Source organism: Oncorhynchus mykiss, chromosome 17 (assembly GCF_057628025.1).
Source record: "Oncorhynchus mykiss isolate SJ-2025 chromosome 17, ASM5762802v1, whole genome shotgun sequence".
Lineage (NCBI taxonomy): Eukaryota > Metazoa > Chordata > Actinopteri > Salmoniformes > Salmonidae > Oncorhynchus > Oncorhynchus mykiss.
The window spans coordinates 75,496,668-75,515,453 of NC_143038.1; the positions used below are offsets into that span (position 1 = coordinate 75,496,668).

At 45.5% G+C, this 18,786-nt stretch overlaps 1 protein-coding gene across 3 annotated transcripts in view; it reads right to left on the minus strand.

Annotated features, from left to right (window-relative positions):
- LOC110494829 (LIM and cysteine-rich domains protein 1) overlaps positions 1-13,862 on the minus strand; it is a 32,632-nt gene extending 18,770 nt beyond the window's left edge. The window contains exons 1-4 of one of the 3 annotated variants that reach the window (XM_090206499.1): positions 13,625-13,862; positions 7,265-7,350; positions 4,686-4,806; positions 3,884-4,144 (exon numbers count right to left, since the gene is read on the minus strand). In XM_090206499.1, the coding sequence (XP_090062625.1) occupies positions 3,884-4,144; positions 4,686-4,806; positions 7,265-7,350; positions 13,625-13,651 (495 nt within the window). In that variant the 5' untranslated portion in view covers positions 13,652-13,862. The remainder of the gene's footprint in view (positions 1-3,883; positions 4,145-4,685; positions 4,807-7,264; positions 7,351-13,624) is intronic. The other 2 variants (XM_090206500.1, XM_036950954.2) reach the window with 2 other exon arrangements.
- Between the last annotated feature and the right edge of the window lie 4,924 nt (positions 13,863-18,786).

Below are 18,786 nucleotides of genomic sequence, written 5' to 3' on the forward strand. Positions count from 1 at the left end.
TAGACCAAGTGCCCCCAGGGGTCCCTATTACCCCTGGTTGGGAACCACTGCTCTAATCGACAGGGTCCCTGTTAGGGAACAGAGCACAGAGAGGTCCATTCACACTGTAGTTCTCCGAGGCCCATCTCCCTGTGCTGCCCCATACACACCCACACCGCAGCAGACCGCATTACCCACGCTGCAACACTGACTCGTTGTTATTAACAGAGCAGCCTTTATGGTGATGTTTAACACCACCACTTTAAGAGCAGTCTAACTAGCGTTAAGACAAATAAAACCTCTTGGCAGACATTTTTATTTATTGGGGGGGGGGGGGGGGGGGGGCACGCACACACACACACATTCCAGAGCGGTTCCACAGTGCTGGCCAATCAGCTAACCCTCACAGTGCTGTGAGAGAGCTGGGGGACCATCACTCTCTCCTTCAGCCTTCAGGCTGCTGTCAACACAATGTTGCCTCGCTAGCAGAGCCTTCCATCCCTACCTCCCTAATCAAGCCAACCACCACGACTATTGGGCCTACCAAACCACAGCTGTGACCTAGGACAACCCTGCTTCTCTTCTGTCAGCGCTCTGTGTCCTGGCACGCCACTCTGTTCCTCTTCTCTCCATCTCTAACAAAAACGTATCTAGCTAGTCTCTCAAAACAGCCAATCATCCTTCATCTCTCCCCTAATAACAGATGTCAAACACATTCCTAACAGCCTCTGTAAATAGTAAACGTCTGTCAGAAAACCCAATGTGACTGAGGTTTTCTTTGTAAGCACATCTAGGATGGATAGGGTGGGCTACAGCGCTCTTTAAGGGGTAAGCTCTGCTCACCACTCTCTGTCTGCCTCACACTCTACAATCCTGGGGTAAAGCTCACCACTCTACAATCCTGGGGTAAAGCTCATCACTCATGCCTGTCATTAGTGTGTCCTGATGAAGCCAGCCCTGGCTTTAAGAGCATGAGGGAGACAGGCAGGAGAGGCCCACACACACACACACAGGCTTTAGCAGGCAGGCTGGATCCTGTTTCTCGCTGCATCATACAACTGAGGTATTCTTATAGAGAGACCACTAATATTCACTGTACCACTAACAGAAATATACATCTGTACAGTGTCAGAAAAAAAATGCTAAGCAAAGACTACATTGAGATCATATAACAGATGAAATGAAACTCTCAATCCGATGTAGTTTTCTGTTGTGTAGGTCAGACTAGGTGATGCACAGCCCATTCTACAGGTGGAACATTAAGGTTTCTACATTAACATGACACTACAACATTCTATAACAGCCATGTTAGAACCCCATTAACATGACACTACAACATTCTACAACAGCCATGTTAGAACCCCATTAACATGACACTACAACATTCTATAGCAGCCATGTTAGAACCCCATTAACATGACACTACAACATTCTATAACAGCCATGTTAGAACCTCATTAACATGACACTACAACATTCTATAGCATCCATGTTAGAACTCCATTAACATGACACTACAACATGTTCGCTTCCCCAGTGGTATAAAGTACTTACGTAGTACTTCAAAGTATTTTTTTACTTAAGTAGTTTTTGTAAGGGTATCTGTCAGGGACAGACATTCGCCATTTTAAATAAAAAAAATAGGTGATCTTTGTCATTCGCGTAGATCCCATGAGAAGGGGGGGGGGGGGGGGCTTTGGCTGTAAGCGAACGAGTGATGCGTTTGGATCACTACTGGCTGTATCCAAGGCTCAGCCAATGGGGCTAGGGTCAGTTTGTTATATCTGGAGTACTTCTCCTGTCTTATTCGGTGTCCTGTGTGAATTTAAGTGTGCTCTCTCTAATTCTCTTTCTTTCTCTCTCTCGGAGGACCTGAGCCCTAGGACCATGCCTCAGGACTGACTACCTGACATGATGACTCCTTGCTGTCTCCAGTCCACCTGGCCGTGCTGCTGCTCCAGTTTCAACTGTTCTGCCTTATTATTATTGGACCATGCTGGTCATTTATGAACATTTGAACATCTTGGCCATGTTCTGTTATAATCTCCACCCGGCACAGCCAGAAGAGGACTGACCACCACACATAGCCTGGTTCCTCTCTAGGTTTCTTCCTAGGTTTTGGCCTTTCTAGGGAGATTTTTCCTAGCCACCGTGCTTCTACACCTGCATTGCTTGCTGTTTGGGGTTTTAGGCTGGGTTTCTGTACAGCACTTTGAGATATCAGCTGATGTACGAAGGGCTATATAAATACATTTGATTTGATTTTTGAGTTTACATTACAGAACGCAGCACACGACTGAAGAGAGAAGAGACAACCGATGTGCTAGTTACAGCATCAGGGCTCGCTCTGGAAAGACAGCTTGTCAATTACAGCAGCGCGTCCCCTGAACGATAACTGAGAGGTAGGTGAGATGCCTGACCACGGAGACCGGGGGTGAGAAGGTGATGAACCATACTTCATGAGCTGTAACCCGAAAAACAACTGGCATTTGGAAAGTTTGAGGTGATAATTTTAAGGCATCTTGCTAGCAAGATTACATTCTCCGTTAGCTAGCCAGAGAAATGTTGATCAACATCAGCCAACTTAACTGATCAAATACTTGAGTTTATGGTGTATATATATAACAGGGTACTTCATCCACCACTGAGCTCCCCATTAACATTAAATGGGGAATAGAAACAAACATGCTATGTACCTGAATAACTAGAATAAGAAGAAAACAAACATGCTAGATATTCAGGTACGTAGAATAAGCAGAAAAACAAATATGCTAGATATTCAGGTACGTAGCATAAGCAGAAAAACAAACATGCTAGATATTCAGGTACGTAGCATAAGCAGAAAAACAAACATGCTAGATATTCAGGTACGTAGCATAAGCAGAAAAACAAATATGCTAGATATTCAGGTACGTAGCATAAGCAGAAAAACAAACATGCTAGATATTCAGGTACGTAGCATAAGCAGAAAAACAAATATGCTAGATATTCAGGTACGTAGCATAAGCAGAAAAACAAACATGCTAGATATTCAGGTACGTAGCATAAGCAGAAAAACAAACATGCTAGATATTCAGGTACGTAGCATAAGCAGAAAAACAAACATGCTAGATATTCAGGTACGTAGCATAAGCAGAAAAACAAACATGCTACGTAACTAAATATCTAGAATAAGAAGAAAACAAATCTAAAAAGAGCCGAACTCTAAACATACGGCTCTGTGGTGATGGTGGCTGTGGACGGACCAGTTCTGACTGACTAAAGGTGGGAAATGCCTGGAACCATGTTGACCTCTACGACATCACACCTCAATGCTGCCTCTGGCTGAGGCTCACTGCTGTTACAGTCAGGTCCTAATCTGGAAGAGAGCAAATCTTTAATGGAGCTCTTTAAAAATGTAGGCGCTCGACCAGGTCCGACCAGGCCTTTTGTCCACAGGGACCCTTGAGGCCTCGTGTCAGAGCAGAGAGGAGCGCGTTAGCAGGACAGAAAGACATAAGGTCTGGAAATAAACCTTGTGGTTCTTTCGTCGGCTGACATGCAGGAAGTGTGCCCACTGTGTGTCAGGGTGACCCCCCCCCCCCCTCTCAGGGGGACGTGAAATGATTATTTAATTTCAGCTGCTGTGGCTTCAGTTTCCTCTTTCCTTCCCGAGCGCCAGAATGGCTTCTGTCCTCGGGCTTCTGTCCTCGGGCTTCTGTCCTTGGGCTTCTGTCCTCCACCATGGAATTTAAACTCAATGCAGTATAACTACACACTTTTACTAACTCAATCCAACAGGTAAAGTGGTCTCTCTCTCCCTTCCTTCCTTCCTTCCTTCCTTCCTTCCTTCCTTCCTTCCTTCCTTCCTTCCTTCCTTCCTTCCTTCCTTCCTTCCTTCCTTCCTTCCTTCCTTCCCCCTCACCAGTTTCTGTGTGAGTCCTGGCGGTGCCCAGTCGTAGGTGATGGTGTTGAAGGTGGGGTCCTTCCTGGACACCACAGGGTTGGTGATGACCGACCGACCCTCCCTCCCTCCCTCCCTCCCTCCCTCCCTCCTCACCAGTTTCTGTGTGAGTCCTGGCGGGGCCCAGTCGTAGGTGATGGTGTTGAAGGTGGGGTCCTTCCTGGACACCACAGGGTTGGTGATGACCATGCGGTTCCGTTTGTACACTCGGATGCCCTTCACCTGTTACACAACGGAAACGGAAATGGATTTATGGCCTTCGGGTGGTCAGAGGGTCTAAACTGATGGCTCCAGAATACACATCCTGTTGTAGCTGGGTTCCACGCCGACCCCCTGTGCTTTTTCTCCTATATCCTTCATGTCTCTATTCCAGGCCTGGGTAACTCCTCAAGGGGGGGGACTGACTGCAGTCACTTTTTACCCCCCCAGCCCCAGCCAACACACCGAACTCCAAAAATCAACTATTCGTGTTCTTTAGTTAAATATGCAAATAGTAAAAAAATCAGGTGTGTTTGCTAGGGATGGGCGGTGGATGATACCAATCAGACCCCCCTCCCCCCCGAGGATGGAATTGCCCAGACCTGCTCTATTCTATCCAATAAAATAACATGATTTATTTATTTGATGAAGTCCCATTGACGTCAGAAGACGTATTTTACCAGGGATGCAGAACAACTTCATCTCCTTGAAGATATGAAATGCAGTGAATCCACCTGAATTGTGGGTTTGAAAATGTTCAAAAGCATCAAATCAAAAAGAGCACCTTGGCTGTCAGGTGGACGTATTTGGAGTTGGCGAGGAGACGACCCATCTTGTGATCGTCCTCCAGGTCTGAGCTGTGACCGTGGTCTTCCACACCGCAGCCACACTGGGTACAGGCTTTTCTGGAGGCAGAGAATAGGTCATATGAAAAGGTAAAGTCATCCTCCAGGGTCTGGACACCCTGCATGCTTTCCTGATGGGGGGGGGGGGGGGGGGCTGAACCGATCAGGGCAGAGTAGAATAGAACAGGGCAGAACACGGCGGGGCAGAGTAGAATAGGGCAGGGCAGAGTAGAACAGGGCAGGGCAGAGTAGAACAGGGCAGGGCAGAGTAGAACAGGACAGGGCAGAGTAGAACAGGGCAGGGCAGAGTAGAACAGGGCAGGGCAGAGTAGAACAGGGCAGGGCAGAGTAGAACAGGGCAGGGCAGGGTAGGGCAGGGTAGGGCAGGGCAGAGTAGAACAGGGCAGGGCAGAGTAGAACAGGGCAGGGCAGAGTAGAACAGGGCAGGGCAGAGTAGAACAGGGCAGGGCAGGGTAGAACAGGGCAGGGCAGAGTAGAACAGGGCAGGGTAGGGCAGGGCAGAGTAGAACAGGGCAGGGCAGGGTAGAACAGGGCAGGGTAGAACAGGGCAGAGTAGAACAGGGCAGGGCAGAGTAGAACAGGGCAGAGTAGAGCAGGGCAGGGCAGGGTAGAACAGGGCAGGGTAGGGCAGGGCAGAGTAGAACAGGGCAGGGCAGGGTAGAACAGGGCAGGGTAGAACAGGGCAGGGTAGAACAGGGCAGGGCAGGGTAGAACAGGGCAGGGTAGGGCAGGGCAGAGTAGAACAGGGCAGGGCAGGGTAGAACAGGGCAGGGTAGAACAGAGCAGGGTAGAACAGGGCAGGGCAGAGTAGAACAGGGCAGAGTAGAACAGGGCAGAGTAGAACAGGGCAGAACAGGTGATGATACAAAATAGCTAACATACATTCTTGTACAAAACACTTCCACTCTTTGTGATGGATGGGTGTGTGCTCGGTTCTGATTGGTTCTGATCGAAGGACCAGCGACCTATGGATCTACTTGATCCCTCCAATGTATCTGTTTTTTTGTTCCTCTAATCAGGGACTGATTTAGACCTGGGACACCAGGTGGGTGATTCCTCTCTAATCAGGGACTGATTTAGACCTGGGACACCAGGTGGGTGATTCCTCTCTAATCAGGGACTGATTTAGACCTGGGACACCAGGTGGGTGATTCCTCTCTAATCAGGGACTGATTTAGACCTGGGACACCAGGTGGGTGATTCCTCTCTAATCAGGGCCTGTTTTAGACCTGGGACACCAGGTGGGTGATTCCTCTCTAATCAGGGACTGATTCATACCTGGGACACCAGGTGGGTGATTCCTCTCTAATCAGGGACTGATTTAGACCTGGGACACCAGGTGGGTGATTCCTCTCTAATCAGGGCCTGTTTTAGACCTGGGACACCAGGTGGGTGATTCCTCTCTAATCAGGGACTGATTCATACCTGGGACACCAGGTGGGTGATTCCCCTCTAATCAGGGCCTGATTTAGACCTGGGACACCAGGTGGGTGATTCCTCTCTAATCAGGGACTGATTCATACCTGGGACACCAGGTGGGTGCAATTTATTATCAAGTAGAACAGAAAACCAGCAGTGTTCATAGGGTAGGAATTCAATACCACGGCCTAGGTTGGAGACCTAGGTTAGAACGAGTCATATTCACAAGCTTTGGAAAATAAACTGATTCATGTCTAGAATTTTCTTCATTCATGCAAAGAGTTATGGGATATTAGAAGCATTCTGGACTCATCCTTCAAGTTTTCCAACTAAAAGATCTACAGGAAGTACCTCTCCATATCCACAGCAATAAAACAAAATCTATTTTTGTTTGGTTCAGCTGAACAACTAGCAAAAGTAGTTTAGTCCCAAAGTTAAAAAAAAAAAAGAAAGAAACAGATAAAATACGTCTTAGGAAGAGTTGAATGGGAGCAGTGGATTCTGGTCAGTTTTAGAACGGTGTGAATATCATTGATTAGTCAGTGGCTGAGTGCCTAATAGCCCCGTTGCCTATATAATGCACCACTGTTTGCCCGGGGGAGGGGGGGGGGGGGGGGGGGGGGGCAAACAGTGGTTCCCCCTCCCCGGCCCTTTAGGGGGGCTCTGGTCAGAAGTAGTCTAGGAAAAGGGTGCCATTTGGTAAAAGGACAACATTTCAGGACCATTCATCTTCCGCTATATATATATATATATATATATATATATATATATATATATATATATATATATATATATATATATATATATATATATATATATATATATATATATATATATATATATATATATATATAACTCCAAACAAAAACACTCCATTATGGCCATCGGCGGCAGCGAGGCAGTCGAGGCAAATGGAGCAAAACATTCCAGAACCGTTAGGGGAGAACTAAAGGGAACTAGAAAATCTTAGGAAGCCATCCTGCTTTACACCACTGCTTGTGTGTGTGTGTGTGTGTGTGTGTGTGTGTGTGTGTGTGTGTGTGTGTGTGTGTGTGTGTTAACGTTGGGGATAAATTACCTCCAGGAATGGGGGAGAAATCCAGAGCAGATCCCTTTACATGACAGACACGTTGCACCCTTCCCTACTACAGCCGCTGACCACATCTGGGGAGAGAGAGAGAGGAGACAGACAGAGAGAAGGGGGACAAATGATTAGACAAGTAATCCAGGGAGGGAAACACTCAGTGGACACCCGACTGGAGCCTCAGGGCCCTTTAAAAGCTTCGTAGCCTCAACTCATAAAGCATACACCCCTGTGTGACGCGATTTATTAGGATCCTCATTAGCCTTGACCGCAGGTTTGTTTACTCCATGTATAACTTTGTTGTCGTTTGTGTAATCGCACTGCTTTGCTTTATCTTGGCCAGGTCACAGTTGTAAATGAGAACATGTTCTCAACTAACTTACCTGGTTAAATAAAAAGGTGAAATAAAAAAAATACAGAAATGAGAAAGCCAACAGCTCATCTTACTGGGGTCACAACAAAACATACTTTACAGATAAAAAAATACTTGACATACGTTTACAAACAGTAACATGTAGTGTGTGTGTGTGTGTGTGTGTGTGCATCTATCAGCTACATGTCAGAACATACACACAACAAGTAGGTCACATGGAGGTGTTGTGTTTTGCTTTATCAGTAAAAAAAAAAAAAAAATTAAACCAGGTTTAATGTTTATTTGAGCTATATAAAAGATGGGAGTTCCATGCATTCATGGCTCTGTAAAATACTGTACATTTCCTTGATGTACAGCCCCTCTGTTCACAATGAAGAGCCAAAACGTGCCGCTCTGTTCTGGGCCAGCTGCAGTATCACCAGGTCTTTCCTTGCAACACTGGACCTGAGAATTATCAAGATAAAACTGCAGGAACTTGCTTTGTGGAATGCAGAGCATCTCTTTATTACGGACAGACCTCTCCCCATCTTTACGGTTGAATCATCAGTATACATGGACACACATGCGTTGTTTAATGCCATTGGCAGATCATATAGATCTCACAGGGCCGTACACACACACACACACACAGAATAACAGTGAAGACATCAAAACTATGAAATAACACATATGGAATCATGTAGTAACCATAAAAGTGTTAAACAAATCAAAATATATTTTACAGCCACCATTTTAGAGTCCTAAAACATTAGAAGGATGAGCAGAGTGATGTCACGGATTACAGATACACCACGACTAGAATGATGTCATCGAGACTGAAAAAAAATAAAATCATGACTGTTGACACAATTATATCCAATAGTAACCTGAAAGCATTGAGGGAAAAAAAGGAACACACAACAGTTTGCGGGAAGTTGTGTTAATCTGTCTGCAGTTTGTACAGGGACGTTGATGAAGCAGCCCTGTCCTGTGTCTCCTGCAGCAGCGTGCTAACTCCCCGAGGTGCCTTATTGCTTACACACCGTGTGTCTGAACGCGTGATCCTCCAGTAGAATTCTGTAGTGTCGGACGATAAGCCGACTCTTCCTTAAATGCTTCAACTCAGTCTAAACAACAAGCTCATGAATGAACGGCTTAGAATAGACTTGAAGATGTTTATTTTAACTTGGGACCTGAGCCAGGTTGTTTTAGTCTCTCTCTGCTGGACAAAGCCTGATGGGTGGGGGGGTTCCTTGTTCTGAGAGACTATGGCCCTTATTCACAAAGCGTACTGATCTAGAATCACCCCCCCCCCCCCTCATATACTTTTTTTTCTCATATTGCCTTGCAAGAGTATTCACCCACCTTGGCATTTTTCCTATTTTTTTCCCTTACAGCCTGTAATTTGAATGGATTTCATGTCATTGGCATACCCAAATAGTCCAAATTGGTGGAGTGAAAATATAAAAAAAACTGGTTTCAGAGAATAAAAAAATAAAAAAATAAATAAAAAACTGAAGTGGTGTGCATATGTATTCACCCCCTTTGCTGTGAAGCCCCTAAATAAGATCTGGTGTAACCAATTACCTTCAGAAGTCACAGAATTAGTTAAATAAAGTCCACCTGTGTGCAATTTAAGTGTCACATGATCTCAGTAATATATAGAAATATAAAAACACACCTGTTCTGAACGGCCCCAGAGTTTGCAACACCACTAAGCAAGCGGCACCATGAAGACCAAGGAGCTCTCCAAACAGGTCAGGGACAAAGTTGTGGAGAAGTAGAGATCAGGGTTGGGTTATAAAAAAATATCAGAAACTTTGAACATCACACAGAGCTCCATTAAATCCATTATTAAAAATGTAAAGACTATGGCACCACAACAAACCTGCCAAGACAGGGCCGCCCACCAAAACTCACAGACCAGGCAAGAAGGGCATTAATCAGAGAGGCAACAAAGAGGACAAAAAAACATTTAAACGTCTTGGAATGGCCTAGTCAAAGCCCAGACCTCAATCCAATTGAGAATCTGTGGTATGACAAAGATTGCTGTACACCAGTGGAACCCATCCAACTTGAAGGAGCTGGACCAGTTTTGCTTTGAAGAATGGGGGAAAAAATCCCAGTGGCTAAATGTGCCAATCTTATAGAGACATACCCCAAGAGACTTGCAGCTGTAATTGCTGCAAAAGGTGTCTCTACAAAGTAGGGTGGTGAATAGTTATGCATGTTCAAGTTCAGTTTTTTTTCTTCTTATTTTCTAGTTTGTTTCACAATCAAATGATACAAACCCCCCCAAAAAATCCAGGTTGTAAGGCAACAAAATAGGAAAAATGCCAAGGGGCGGTGAATACTTTCACAAGCCACTGTAGACTCCTTCATTGAGATCTAAAAGGCAAAAAAACTCATCCAAGATCAGCACTCCTACTCGGAGACGCTTTTCTGAAGAGGCACCAATGAGTAGAGCATCGTGCGCCTGACCCCTCCCTCCCCTCCCGGTCTATTTATAATCCATGATGTTACAGAGTGGACTGCCAAAGCCAGCTCTGCTTTATGTACAAAGCGCCATCATCGATCACGCTGTCCGTCACAGGAATACAGAGAAGAGACACGACAGAGACAGGGGACTCGAAGGACACACAGGACAGAGGGCCCGTCCAAAATGGCACCCTAATCCCTATATAGGGCACTACATTAGACCAGGGCTGGCACCCTAATCCCTATATAGGGCACTACATTAGACCAGGGCTGGCACCCTATTCCCTATATAGTTCACTACTTTAGACCAGGACTGGCACCCTAATCCCTATATAGGGCACTACTTTTGGCCAGAGATCATAGGGGTGCCAACCCCAAGCAGTCCTTCTGTTCTGAAAGGTGTCTGTTGAAAAGGTTAAGCAGACAGCATTAGAGAGAGGAGAGCAACAAAACAAACTAGGAGGGCAACCATGGTATCAAATCCCTTTTATAATCCACAGCTCTGATGGCCGTCGGTCAGGGTAAATAGGTGTCAACGCAGGCAGCCACTTCGGAGTCTGTTATGCACTAATGAGACCGCCAAAGTAAACAACGGCCTGAAAGACAATGTTGTTCAGGAGGTGGCGCACACACAACTTAGACGATCTCACACACACACACACACACACACACTGCAGGTTCTCTCAAACCAGAAAAAAAAAGTGTGATTTATAGAGCCACAATAACCCAGTCAGTCTTTATGCTTGGAGTATAAATAAATAACGAGTGAGATATGCTAGTAACATTTTGCTGCCTAAATAGTGAGACATGCTAGCTACATATTTGTCCATAAATAGTGAGATATGCTAGCTACATATTTCTGCGTAAAATAATGAGATGTTGGCTACATATTTCTCCGTAAATAGTGTTGCTATGAAAAGTAAATAGACATTCATTGCAACCACATTAGGGTGTGAAAATAAGAAAAATGGTGTGCTGCCTTAAAACCAATGTTGCTTTAGTCGGACGGGAAGAGAGAGCAAAGCAAAAGGAAGTGTGGAGGATCTATGTTTCGTTGTAAAGGACCAGGGCTGTAATGTTGTAACAGCGCTGTCATTCTAAACACGTTAAGTATGAAGTTAGGAACTCAGCCAGAGCCGGGGGGGGGGGGGGGGGGGGGGGGAGAACTGAAGGGCCTAATAACTCATAGGAAAGACTTGGATGGAGGAGGCCACATCTAAACTGAAGTGGGTCAGCTCAAGGGCCTCTCTAGTGTCCAATAAGCACACGCTGACACATCCAATCAACTATAGAGAGACGATTGTAGATGAATAAAATACCACACTGTTCTTTTGTAGTAACATTGTATTTATTCTAGCTTCCTGTTTCATCAAAAACTCAGTTTATTGATTGGACTGTGGAATACTTCGTTTCTGAAACACTGAGGGTCTTTCATGAACCGTTCCTTCCCTATTGTGGAGTCGAGGAGTTCAGCGTGGGGTTTAGGACCGTTTCCAGAGTTTGTTCAAATGTGTCACTCGTCAATTTAACAACATTGTGGGAGTACAAGAACACGGTTGGGGTTGTTGTTGAAATGTGGATAAGTATTTTAACGGGCCTGTCCTGTTGAAATGATGTGTTCCGTCTTAGTCTAGTGTGACAGGAGGAATAGCTGTGACAGAGACAGACTAGACGCCATCCCAAAAAGACACCCTATTCCCTATCTAGCACACTTCTTTACCCAGGACCCATAGGGCTCTAGTCAATAGTAGGGCACCTCCCACAGGGAGGGAGAGGTATTTTGTTAATGGTATCATCTGAAGCACAACAATGTGTGAATTCAGGATAAATCCATAGGGATGGTCAAGTAAGCTTAAGAGAGAGAGAGAGAGAGAGACGGTCAAGCTATTTCAGAGATGATTTTAGAAAGGTCGTGGCTTAGTTTTGGTATTTCCAACGGTCTAAATCAGCTCAACATAGACAGGTGAATGTTAGAGGACAGACCTTTCAACACCGCAGCCAGTGGAAAGTCTTTGTTAGAGGACACTGCTTTCAATGTGTATTTATTATGAGATCCCCATTGCTCTTCCTTTGGGTCCAGCAAAATTAAGGCAGTTTATACCATTTTAAAAACATTACAATACATTCACAGATTTCACAACATACGGTGTGACCTCAGGCCTTTTACTCCACCACTACCACATATCTACAGTAATAAAGCCGTGTGTATATAGTGCATATGTAACCGTGTGTGCAGTACTCATGTGTCCATTCCCGCTGTTCCAATAAGATGTCACCGTTCAACACATGCATAACCGTGGCCAGTCAAAAAGTAGCACGCTTTCTTTTATCCATTAAACATAAGCTGTGTCTGAAATGACCCAGAGAGGTCTGGTCAAAACAAAATGCACGGAAAGTACTCAGACCCCCATGACTTACACAATTTGTTATTATTATTATTATTTATTCTAAAAGTGGATTAAATTGTTTCTCTCCACCCCCTCATCAATCTACACACAGCATCCTGTAATTACAGAAAGAAAAAAACAAGTTCATACAGTTTTGCAAATTAATAAAATAACGGAATTATCAGTATTCAGACCCTTTACTCACTACTTTGGCAGCGATTACAGTCTCAAGTCTTCTTGGGTATGACGCTACAGGCTTGGCACACCTGTATTTCGGGAGTGTCTGCCATTCTTCTCTGCAGGTCCTCTCAAGCTCTGTCAGGTTGGATGGGGAGCGTTGTTGCACAGCTATTTTCAGGTCTCTCCAGAGATGTTAGATCGGGTTCAACTCCGGGCTCTGGCTGGACATTCAGAGACTTGTATTGAAGACACTCCTGCGTTGTCTTGGCTGTGTGCTTAGGGTCGTTGTCCTGTTGGAAGGTGAACCTTCACCCCAGTCTGAGGTCCTGAGTGCTCTGGAGCAGGTTTTCATCAAGGATCTCTTTACTTTTCTCCGTTCATCTTTCCCTCCATCCTGACTAATCTCATCCAATCAAGTTGTAGAAACATCTCATCCAATCAAGTTGTAGAAACATCTCAAGGATGATCAATGGCAACAGGATGCACCTGATCTCAATTTCAAGTCTCATAGCAAAGGGTCTGAATAAAAATAAAAAATAAAGGTATTTCTGTGTTTTCGCTTTGTCATTATGGGGGGGGTAGTGTGTGTAGACTGATGAGGGGGACAGAAATATAAGGCTGTAACGTAACAACATGTGGTGAAGGGGTCTAAATGATTTCTCGAATGCAGGGAGATCGACTGATGTTTATATATATATATATAAATAAAAAAAGTGTTTTGGAGGATTACTGGACAGAATATAAAGTGTTGCATTCCTATGAGAAACCCTATCCCCACCGTTCCACACAAAAACAGACTAGTACAGAACAGCAGTGGAAAACACGACAGGAAATATGGAAGATTATGCATAGATTTTGTGGTTGCTGCTACAATTATCATAATTTTTTGAAACACTTTTTTTTTTGTTTTTTTGTTGTCGTTGATGATGAAAACATTTACAAGTGTGTTTCACTCACCTTCTCTACTCCAGAGGTCAAATCCATAGTCCTCAAGTTGTAGGGCTGAGATACAGGTCCAAAGAGAAACGGAGCCTATCTGAAGGTGTGTTGGATAGCTCTGCTCTCTTCAGAGAACTGTGATGAACTCCACTGCACCACTATGGTTTTCTGCTGCACACGAGTCTCACAAAGAAGGCTTAAATGACTGGCCACTGGGATTCCCTGGAACACTGGTGCCAACCCAATCACAGCAAAGTAAAACACCCCACAACCAATAGAATTCCAGTGGTATTTTCCCCTCCTCCTCCCACTTTTTTTCCCTCTTTTTTTCCCCCCCCTCTCTCTTTCCTACAAATTGGGAACACCCATTGTCTGGAACAGATAGAGACATGACCTCACTGGTGAGTGAGGATACAATATCAGGCCCCAGGAATGCACTAGTCACATAGTACCCATCCCAAGAGGCACCCTGCCCCCCCTCCCCCTCCCCTCCCCTCCCCTACACAGTGCACTACTTTGACCAGCCCATTGGCTCCTAACGTAGAGACTAGGGTGCTTAATTGGGACACCTTAATAGTTGTGATCTCTTGCTGTTAGGGAGATGTTTCCAGCTTTATTTTGCCTTTTTATGGAAGTGAGTGAACAGGAGTACAGACCCAAACCAATGCTCAGCAGTTTAGATTATTGGGCCACACCAGCACGCACACACACACACACACACACACTGAAGTTAAATTACAGGTTACCCGATCGAGACAGTCATGCACACAAACTATCATAATGATACATTATTATAACCTCATTCCAACGTTGTGTTTTTCAAAACATCTGTGACTGAGCCCCACGTTGCATAAAAAGCCATACAATTGTTCTACCACAAGTATATTGTCGTACAGGATGACCCATTCATCCAGAGAACTTTCCAGGGATAAGACACGGCCTCAAAGAAGGCACGGCAGATTTTTTTAATGATTTAAAATGTTTGAGCGACACTTTTGAGACCAATATTGATATTATTGATATAGATCATATCACAACAAAGTCATGAAAAAGTTGCATTGTATAGAAAACCTAAACCAAAATTGAACCATAAAGTGTTCACTTCGATTGGACATGGACACGTCAGCGGTATCATCAATACGGTAATTGATTGAAAGGTCCACTGCTTTGCTTTGGCGCCATGGCGATTGCGTCAATGTCCAGTTATACATGGGATACTGTACATTGAACTCTTCACAAAAAATCCCTCACCTTAAGTTTACCATCTCAACCTGTGCTAACCCCTCAATCTTACAGAACTCTAGTTCTCCTGGGGGTGGTGGTACATCTATAAAGAGACAAACATAACAATATTGGCTTCTGAAAAGATGTTGAGGAGACGGGATGAATCTCAAATGACATTTGCCTTTGATTTAGCTCTCACATCTTCTGCTCAGCTTTTTCTCAAAAAATGTCAGACAGGATGAGAGGAAATTGAGAAAGGACTTTTTAAAAGATGTATCCTTTTTGGATCAGGAAATGAGAATGGCTGGCAAGTGAAGTTTCAGACAGTGTTGGACTAAAACACCAGCTCAACAGAACCCATCCGATCTAAACAGTCTTCAACAGAACCCATCCGATCTAAACAGTCATCTATTGTTTTGACCAATGATGGTCCGAATCAATAGAGAAAAGACACTGGCAACAGAACAAGAGGTTGGCATCAGAGCATAAAGATCGCATCCTAAACAGCACCATATTCCCTATATAGTACACTACTTTTGACCAGGGCCCAACAGTAGTGCACTGCATAGGGAATAGGGTGCCATTTGGGAAGCAGACAATAAAGACACCAGAAACGTTTAAAAACAGTAAAAACTACAAGGCAAATTGCCTCAAGGCTTGAAAATCCTCCTTTAACCCGTCTGCTCTTCATCTACACTGATTGAAGTGGATTTAACAGGTGACATGTAGAACTACATGATGATGGTTCAGACATAGTCGGTGATTGACTTGTGGAGAAGCACGTTGGCACCGTTGAGGTAGAGCTCATCGTTCACGATAACATCCTCCCCAGGACCGTCACATTCTCCATACGCACCAGAGAGAGAAGACATACACACACCTGAGAGAGAAGACACACACACACCTGAGAGAGAAGACACACACACACCTGAGAAAGAAGACATACACACACCTGAGAGAGAAGACATACACACACCTGGGAGAGAAGACACACACACACCTGAGAGAGAAGACATACACACACCTGAGAGAGAAGACACACACACACCTGAGAGAGAAGACACACACACACCTGGGAGAGAAGACACAAACACACCTGGGTCACATACTGTAGATATGGGAAATACATTCAATACATATATTGATAGAATTTATTTAAAGTGTTTGAGATGAGGTGCATTTGATGATTTGGCTTGATGTTGGGAGTAATATTTACTCCCCGACCGGGGGGTCCGGTTACTCCCCGACCTGGTTACTCCCCGACCTGGTTACTCCCCGACCTGGTTACTCCCCGACCAGGGGGTCCCGTTACTTCCCGACCAGGGGGTCCCGTTACTCCCCGACCTGGGGGTCCCGTTACTCCCCGACCTGGGGGTCCCGTTACTCCCCGACCAGTTACTCCCCGACCAGGGGGTCCCGTTACTCCCCGACCTGGGGGTCCCGTTACTCCCCGACCTGGGGGTCCCGTTACTCCCCGACCAGGGGGTCCCGTTACCTCCCGACCTGGGGGTCCCGTTACCTCCCGACCAGGGGGTCCCATTACCCCCCGACCTGGGGGTCCCGTTACTCCCCGACCTGGGGGTCCCGTTACTCCCCGACCTGGGGGTCCCGTTACTCCCCGACCAGGGGGTCCCGTTACTCCACGACCTGGGGGTCCCGTTACTCCCCGACCAGGGGGTCCCGTTACTCCCCGACCAGGGGGTCCCGTTACTCCCCGACCTGGGGGTCCCGTTACTCCCCGACCAGGGGGTCCCGTTACTCCCCGACCAGGGGGTCCCGTTACTCCCCGACCAGGGGTCACATACTGGACATTACGGGAAATATTTTCTAAATGATTTCAAGAACAGTGAGGGACAGAAAGCGCTATCAGGGATGACACACAGACATATATAATATTTTCAGTTTTATTTGGCTAGATATTCAGTTATAGATCAATCAGACCTGGCTCACATGCTGTATGTATAGTGTAGACAAAACATTAGGAACACCTGCTCTTTCCATGACAGAGACTGACCAGGTGAATCCAGGTGAAACCTATGATCCCTTATTGATGTTACCTGTTAAATCCACTTCAATCAGTGTAGATGAAGGGGAGGAGACGGGGTTAAATAAGGATTTAAAAGCCTTGAGACAATTTAGACATGGATTGTGTATGTGTGCCATTCAGAGGGTGAATAGGCAAGACAAAATATTTAAGAGCCTTTGAACGGGATATGGTAGTAGGTGCCAGGCACACCGGTTTGGGTCAAGAATTGCAATGCTGCTGGATTTCTCACACTCAACAGTTTCCCGTGTGTTTCAAGAAGGGTGGTCCACCATCCAGCCAACTGGACACAACTGTGGGAAGCATTGGAGTCGCCATGGGCCAGCATCCCTGTGGAACGCTTTCGACACCTTGTAGAGTCCAATGCCCCGACGAATTGAGCAATGACAGGTTAGAACAGGGCATGTTTTCATAAACCTGATCTAGGATCAGGTCCTGTCCATATAAAATCAGGTTAAAACAGGGCATGTTTTCATAAACCTGATCTAGGATCAGGTCCTGTCCATATAAAATCAGGTTAAAACAGGGCATGTTTTCATAAACGTGATCTAGGATCAGGTCCTGTTCATATAAAATTAGCTTAAAACAGGGCATGTATTCATAAACCTGATCTAAGATCAGGTCCTGTCCATAGAATCGTATTCATTTTGATCTAAAAGGCAAAGCTGATGCTCTGGATTCCTACTGCATGTGAAGTCCTGTTGTCCTGCTGGTCCTGAGGCGCCCTCTTGTGGGACGTACGTGTAAATGTGTGGTTACAGTGTGTACGGGCCTGAAACCTTCACCCAACGTCTACTAGTGCATATTCAGAAACAACCCCTAGCCTCTAATCCTTCCACACTCGTGTAGATCTGAAAGGAAGGATAAGGTGTCAGCAATATGGAGGAAATACCACCAAGCCAACCAGAGCACAGCAATATGGAGGAAATACCACCAAGCCAACCAGAGCACAGCAATATGGAGGAAATACCACCAAGCCAACCAGAGCACAGCAATATGGAGGAAATACCACCAAGCCAACCAGATCACAGCAATATAGAGGAAATACCACCAAGCCAACCAGAGCACAGTAATATGGAGGAAATACCACCAAGCCAACCAGAGCACAGCAATATGGAGGAAATACCACCAAGCCAACCAGAGCACAGCAATATGGAGGAAATACCACCAAGCCAACCAGAGGACAGCAATATGGAGGAAATACCACCAAGCCAACCAGAGCACAGCAATATAGAGGAAATACCACCAAGCCAACCAGAGGACAGCAATATGGAGGAAATACCACCAAGCCAACCAGAGCACAGCAATATAGAGGAAATACCACCAAGCCAACCAGAGCACAGCAATATGGAGGAAATACCACCAAGCCAACCAGAGGACAGCAATATAGAGGAAATACCACCAAGCCAACCAGAGCACAGCAATATGGAGGAAATACCACCAAGCCAACCAGAGCACAGCAATATAGAGGAAATACCACCAAGCCAACCAGAGCACAGCAATATGGAGGAAATACCACCAAGCCAACCAGAGCACAGCAATATGGAGGAAATACCACCAAGCCAACCAGAGCACAGCAATATGGAGGAAATACCACCAAGCCAACCAGAGCACAGCAATATGGAGGAAATACCACCCCTAGTTGAGAGGTGATGAGACTCAGGTACCCCCATTGGTTCTGGTATAGACAAGGTGCAAATAACGTTTGCAATTTGGCAGACCCCGTGTAACACCTGCACAGGATCGGTACATCCAAACATCACACCTACGGGACAGGTACAGGATGGCAACAACAACTGCCCGAGTTACACCAGGAACGCACAATCCTTCCATCAGTACTCAGACTGTCCTGAATAGGCTGAACTGAGGGGCTTGTAGACCTGTTATAATGCAGGTCCTCACCAGACATCAC